We start from the raw sequence: 7,097 nt of genomic DNA on the forward strand, positions 1-7,097 counted from the left end.
CTAAGAACAAATTTAGATAATAAAAAAAAAAACCTTCTGCTATAAGAAAGAGTGGTTGATGGATGAGGGTTATATAGCGGTGGTACAACAAGGTTGGGCAACAGAGTTCCATGATTCACCAATGTTTCGAGTCACGAAGAAGATTAAGGCACAATTGGCTAATTGGGCAAAAACAACAAAAAGATCAATTTCGGGGGAAATCTCAGAAATGAAAGATAAGTTGACTGCTTTATTTGGGAAGCCCCTTATTGAAACCACTATTACACAACGACATGAATTGAACACTCGGTTGTAAGCTTTATTAGCACATGAAGAATCATTCTGGAGGTAGAGGTCTAAGGAAAATTAGTTAAAGCTTGGGGATCAAAATACAAAATTTTTTCACCAAAAGGTTAATCAAAGACAAAGTAGGAATGTTTTGCCGGGGTTGTATGATGAGGCAGGGGTATGGCATGCAGACAAGAGGGGTATAGAGACGGTGATTGTTGATTACTTCATGAAATTGTTTGATTCTCAGGGTGCGACGGATGTGTCGAAAATCATACGGGTGGTTACACCCAAAGTCACGGTTGTGATGAACCAGAAGCTTATTCAACATGTGTCTAATGAGGAAATTACAGGGGTTTTGTTTCAAATGCGTCTAACTAAAGCTCTGGGCCCTGACGGTATGTCACCAGGTTTTTATCAGAAGCATTGGGAGGCCAAGATGTGTGTGATAGGGTAAGGCATATTCTTTCATCGGGTCATATGCTTAATAAAATCAATTATACCCATGTCACTTTGATTCTGAAGAAAGTGGATCCCTCAGCGATGACTGAACTTAGGTCGATTAGTCTTTGTAATGTGATTTATAAGATATGCTCAAAGGTTCTTACTAACCGTCTGAAGGCCATTCTTCCGGAAATTATATCACCATCTCAAAATGCCTTTATACCGGGAAGGCTAATTTCTGATAATTGTTTGGTAGCCTTTGAGATTGCTCATTATATGCATAGGAAGAATAATGGGTGGAATGAGGTGATGGCGTTGAAGTTAGATATCAGTAAAACCTATGATCGTATTGAATGAAGTTTCTTGAAGTAGATTATGAGAAGGTTGGGTTTCGCGGAGGAATGGATACAATGGATAATAATGTGTGTGTCTACGGTTTCTTATTCATTCAAATTGAATGGTGAGCCTGTGGGGTGAGTGTATATGAAATGAGGATTTCGCCAAGGAGATCCCCTCTCACCTTTTCTTTTTGTCTTATGTGCGGATGGATTATCGGCATTATTTGATTCTTAAGCTCAAGGTCGTATTCAGGGGGGCCATCTATGTAAAGGGGCTCTAAGTGTTCATCATTTGTTATTTACGGATGATAGCTTTATTTTTGCCAGAAGTTCTTTACAGGAGTGTTTACAGGTGAAAGAGTTATTGCATACATATGAAAAAGCGTCTGGGCAAGCAGTTAACCTTTGTAAAAGTAGTGTTGCATTTAGTAGGAACCTTACGGAGTTGGATGCACAATTTTTGGCCGATTGTCTAGAGATAGAACGGGTGGAGTATCACGACCGATATCTTGGACTACCGGTGTTTGTTGGTAGGTCCAAGAAAGACACATTTGCTTATATCTAAATTTCTTATCTTCAATTAAAAAAAATCTGGTACTAGATTACACATTCAATCTAATCCCTTGAAGTGTACTTTTATTAAAATTTATGTTCTATTTTTTTATATTTAACTGTATCTTCATTTAATGTCTCCACATTCAAATTTTAATTTTTTTTAATATGCACATATTAGTTCTTTCAATTAGAAATGAACATGACAAAAAATTTATAAATGAACAGAAACGAGAAAATACTAAAACAAATTAGTGACACAGAAATATGTAAATACATAAGTTTACAAAAATATCTGTCCCGAAATATATAAAGTCGACCTCTTTGACTTTTTTGTATCGAAATGTTTGTGCCTAAATGTTTTTACCAAAATATATTATAATAAATCTAAATGTACGTACCAAAATGTATTATATTGAATTAATGTATCTAAATGTCAATACCGATATGTGTGTACCAAAATGTAAGTACCGAAATATATTATATTAAAGTAATGCACCCAAAAGAAGAACAAAGAAATTGTATTATATTATATTAAAAAAAAATTAGTTTACCTTAATGTAGACATCAAAACATATTGTGATGAAATAAATGAAATTGAAAATTAAATTAATTAATATGCTAAAATAGGAAGAAAAGGAGAAATAAAACAATAAAAATAACTAATAAATGAAATGATTTAATGTGTCATAGAAGAAAATTAGATTTTAATTTTACACAAAGTTATAGTCTAAAACTTATATTTTTTAAGGCTTAAAATGAAGTTTTCTAATAATATTTCTGGTTTTTCTCTGTTTTTGGGGGAAAGAGAGAGGGGTGAAAGAAGTTAATTAGTTAGTAAAGAATGGCTGGAAATTATGATGAATATGATGGCGCCATTTTGGTGAAGAATCTTTACTTGTCCTGTGATTCCTGCATGCGAGGCGTTAAGCACAGCGACGCCTCCACCACTGCCCAAGATCGCATTGTTTTCTTTGCCACCGGCCAAGTAAGTGATCACATTACTCGCTGAACTATACATTGCTTTTCTTTTTCTTATTACGAAACTAATATTCCTTAACGTACTACCAGCCAATCGTTGGATATGGAGTTTGTAAAGTTGTAGATTCTAAACATCCAGACTTCAAGGCGGGTGATTTAGTTGGGGCGTCACAAAATGGGAGGAGTACACTCTCATCACTAACACGGAAAATTTCTTCAAAATCCACCACACCGATGTGCCTCTTTCCTACTACAATGGAATTTTAGGTCCGTGTACATGTAATTCACTCATTCATTCTTATAGAATTTTCTGCTCATCTTTCTTGTAACTCTTTACAAATGACTGTCGTTATATAGGTATGGCTGGCATGACTGCTTATGCTGGTTTATACGAAGTTTGTAAACCTAAGAAAGGAGACAAAGTGTACATCTCATCCGCATTTGGCGCTGTGGTCAGATCGTCGGCCAATTTGCCAAACTCATGGGTTATTATGTTGTTGGAAGTGCTGGAAATCAAGAAAAGGTACCGACCCCACTTACTTATTTAATCACAAGTTACTACGTTGTTGGAACTGCTCGATGCAGTGCTCATGAACATGAGACTTCATGGCCGCATTGCCGTGCGCGGGCTGATCTCGCAATACAACTTCGAGGAGCATGAAGGAGTCCAAAATTTAATGCATCTGATTTACAAGCGCATTCGTATGGAAGGGTTTTTTGTGTTTGACTTCTGCCATCTGTATCCCAAGTTCTTGGATCTTGTGGTGCCCTACATCCGAGAAAACAGGATCACTTAAGTGGAAGACATAACTCAAGGCCTTGAGAATGGTCCTGCATCACTCGTTGGCCTTTTCTCTGGCCGCAATGCTGGAAAGGAGTTCTTCTAGTTGCTGGCGATTAATCCCCAATAAATAAGTTCCTAAATCTAATTTTTCCATGAGTTGGGTTATTCATTGTTAGTAAATTTGGTTCAATTTCAGTCAGCTGTTTATTGTATTTAGTTGCTTTTGATTAATGAGTGAATGTTTCCTGCTCAATGGGAAATAAGAACTGTCATTGTGTTTGTTTGTAATCATAAGTGTTTATATGGTTTGGAGAGGAGTTAACATTCTCTTTGGATTGAATGTGATAAGTGCCTCGACGTTTATCGTTTGATTAGGCAAATTGATGTACCATTCCCTCTTCCATGCATATTTGGTTTTCTCAAATTTATCGCAAACGACATCATATGGCGGATTGCTTGCAAACTATGGTGTAGATCATGTTGGGATTCATTGGTGAGATTCTTTCCGCCGTGCATGTGCGGTTGCATTTTTTTTTTTCAATCATAATTGCAACTTCAAACATCTTTTACTTACCATAGTGTTAAAAGCGAATCTCACATTGAGAAAAGAAAGGTTAGCTGACCACTAGGGGCGGGAGGGATCAGCTAACCCTCCTAACTATGACAAACCTCAATGGAAGACTTAAGTTATGCCCCTTTAAAGCTTAGAGTTGTCCTTGAGATATGCCCTGCTTGATGAAATGCCTCAATGAACAGTAGGTATGGCAGGGCAGGGCATTTTGTGCTACTCCTTTGTTGCTGATACAAGGTCTCTTTTGCTGCTGATCCGCAGCTTTGCACGCAGCGAAACCAAGTCATTATATATACATATATATATATATATATTTTGAACGAATATATGTATGCATATTTTTAATAATAAGACCTGACCACTTAAAAAGATAAAAATAAAAAATAAAACTTTAGCTTCTAGTCTAGACATATATAAAACCCAAATCTTTAAAATCAAAATTTTGACCAAATCCCAACCCCAATTCCAGACGGTATAAAATTCTAATTTTCTTGCATTGATAATGAAGCTATAATACAACATTTTCAAATACAAAATCGCGCCATAAAATTGTTGCTTCTTTAATTCAACTGATATGATGGTCGAAAATTAGAAGAATGTGTGAGAAGTAAAACGGGATGTGTGGATATCACACCCCTTGATTTTGTGGTGGAACCTCAACTTTTTTTTCACAAAATTTTTTTATATAAAAAAGGAAAAAAAGAAGAAAGAAGGAATTGATGAAAAAAAACAATACATAGATACCCTTGATGCGGAGAAAAATTTGGAAAATGGGGTCCGTAACGTCCGTTCACGCTATTTGTATGGCATTTCTTATAAAAACATGACTCTCTTACAAAACAGCCTATTCAATTTGTCAAAGCTGCCCTTTAATAAGGCAGCTCTACTAATATCTTCCTCCTTAATATGCCTTATACTCAAATTTTTATGGACGATAAATTGTAAAATAGTACAGAAAAGTGATCATCACCAGAAGTCCAAAAAGCTTGCACTACTCGGCAAGAACAAAAAATAAAGACGGTTCCATAAAGGTAACAATCATAGAATAAAAAAGACAAAAAGGATTTGGCAAATGACTTGATTTGACATTAATTTTTGACATTCTGACCAAAAGATAAGTTGTTTTAGTTCGATTACGATGCAACAACCAACACATTGTGATTAAGTGAAATTGTCATGGTTTAATTTGGACATCACACCTGTAAAAGCTAGCCAGCTTGATTGTACTAATTTATTACGCAACCAAAATTCACCACATTCCAACACAACAAAACACCCCAGTTACCTCTTCCCTCTCGTAAGCAATTACGTGACTGAAAAGAAAAGTCATATTGTTTGAGAAACGTGACTAAAAGAAGCTGCAGAATGTGCTATAAATAGAGCTTAAATACATTATCTGCTAATAACCAGCAGATCAGGAAACAAACTACAAATTTTGCTCATACCGCAGCTTAAGACTCGAAGAGGGAAAGAAAAATTAGGCCCTAATAAGTTGCTATATAGCAATGGCACAAGTGATGAGCAACAAGCAGGTGCTTCTGAGGGACTTCGTTAATGGCCGGTCTCCGACGGAATCAGACATGTATGTCACAACTAATAGCATAAGTTTGAAGGTTCCTCCACAAGATTCAAACACGGTTTTGGTGAAGAACCTCTACTTGTCCTGCGATCCCATGATGCGATTTCTTATCATGAAATCAGATCAGAGAATGAGTAAATACATTTATCCTTCTCCTGGCTCTGTAAGTCATGTTTTAACTATCACTTTTTAACAGTCTACACATTCTTAATTTTTTAAAACTTGATGGAAATTTTGATGCAAGTAAAATCAATGAAAATTCCCTTATTTTGAATACAGCCAATTCGTGGATATGGCGTGGCTAAAGTTTTGGATTCAAGTCATCCAGAATTTAAAGAAGGTGACTTGGTATGGGGGCTAACCAAATGGGAAGAGTACAGCCTCCTCCCAAACCCTGAAAACCTCATCAAAATCCACCACACTGACGTACCCCTTTCCTACTATACTGGAATTCTCGGTAAGTATCGTAATTTCTCATGCACGCGTGCATATAATGACTATTTTGGTGCACTATAAAACTTGCTGGATGCTCATGCAGGTATGGCCGGTAAGACTGCGTATGCGGGTTTCTTTGAAGTATGTCGACCTAAGAAAGGAGAGTACGTTTTTGTGTCAGCAGCATCTGGTGCAGTAGGTCAGCTTGTCGGACAATTTGCAAAATTGGCAGGTTGTTATGTCGTTGGAAGTGCTGGGAGTAAAGAAAAGGTTGATCTGCTGAAGAGCAAGATAGGGTTCGATGAGGCTTTCAATTACAAGGAGGAGCATGATTTAGACGCAGCTTTGAAAAGGTACTTTCCTCAAGGAATCGACGTCTACTTTGAGCATGTTGGCGGGAAACTGCTCGACGCCGTGCTGCTCAACATGAGAGAACACGGTCGCATGGCCATGTGCGGAATGATTTCGCAGTACAATCTTCCCGAGCCTCAGGGGATTAAAAACGTGATGCAGATTGTTTTGAAGCGGCTGCATATACACGGATTTACTCATCGCGATTACGATCACATTGTCCCCGAATACTATGAATTTGTGCTGCCATACATCCGACAAGGGAAATTGGAGTATGTGGAAGACATAGTTGAAGGCCTCGAGAATGGTCCGGCAGCCTTGGTTGGACTCTTCAGTGGTCGCAACGTTGGAAAACAAGTGGTTGCACTTGCTGGCCACTGATTTACATTCACCTCGTCCCACTCTATCCATATATTTATGGTTACTGGTTAACTCGGTTTGTGGCCTTCATTTTAGTTGTTCCTTGTGCATTGTAAAAAAATAATAATAAGAGCTTTCTATCTTTTGGAAATAAATTTTGAGTTATAACTTAGGAACCTCCTAAGTGATAGAATTTGTATTTTCATACGTTACGTTTTGGGTTTGATTTCCAGTTCTAGTAAAATCACACGATAATGGTCAGGGAAGAGGTTAAAATACCTCTGTGAGTTTTCTCGGTCCTCTGAAAAGTAGACTGTCGTGACAAAGCTACTAGATAGTTCCCTTAAAAAAAAAACGATAACATTTCTAGGCCTAAATGTAATGTTGTAGTTTTGCTTAGGTTTTAGGCCCATTTCACAAAAACAATCTTTTACT

General features: G+C 37.0%; 1 protein-coding gene and 1 pseudogene across 1 annotated transcript; both read left to right on the forward strand.

Annotated features, from left to right (window-relative positions):
* The first annotated feature begins 2,445 nt into the window (after positions 1-2,445).
* On the forward strand, positions 2,446-3,469 carry LOC125479256 (annotated as a pseudogene).
* Positions 3,470-5,358: 1,889 nt separating this feature from the next.
* Positions 5,359-6,852, forward strand: LOC125468459 (2-alkenal reductase (NADP(+)-dependent)-like). Its single transcript, XM_048564256.1, has 3 exons — positions 5,359-5,679; positions 5,796-5,973; positions 6,055-6,852. Exons 1-3 carry the CDS (start codon positions 5,443-5,445, stop codon positions 6,681-6,683), a joined length of 1,044 nt encoding a protein of 347 aa, XP_048420213.1. The 5' UTR covers positions 5,359-5,442; the 3' UTR covers positions 6,684-6,852.
* The last annotated feature ends 245 nt before the right edge of the window (positions 6,853-7,097 follow it).

This window comes from the organism of the source record quoted next, unplaced genomic scaffold (genome assembly GCF_019419815.1).
Source record: "Pyrus x bretschneideri cultivar Hongxiangsu unplaced genomic scaffold, Pyrus_bretschneideri_v1 Contig1, whole genome shotgun sequence".
Taxonomy (NCBI): Eukaryota; Viridiplantae; Streptophyta; class Magnoliopsida; order Rosales; family Rosaceae; genus Pyrus; species Pyrus x bretschneideri.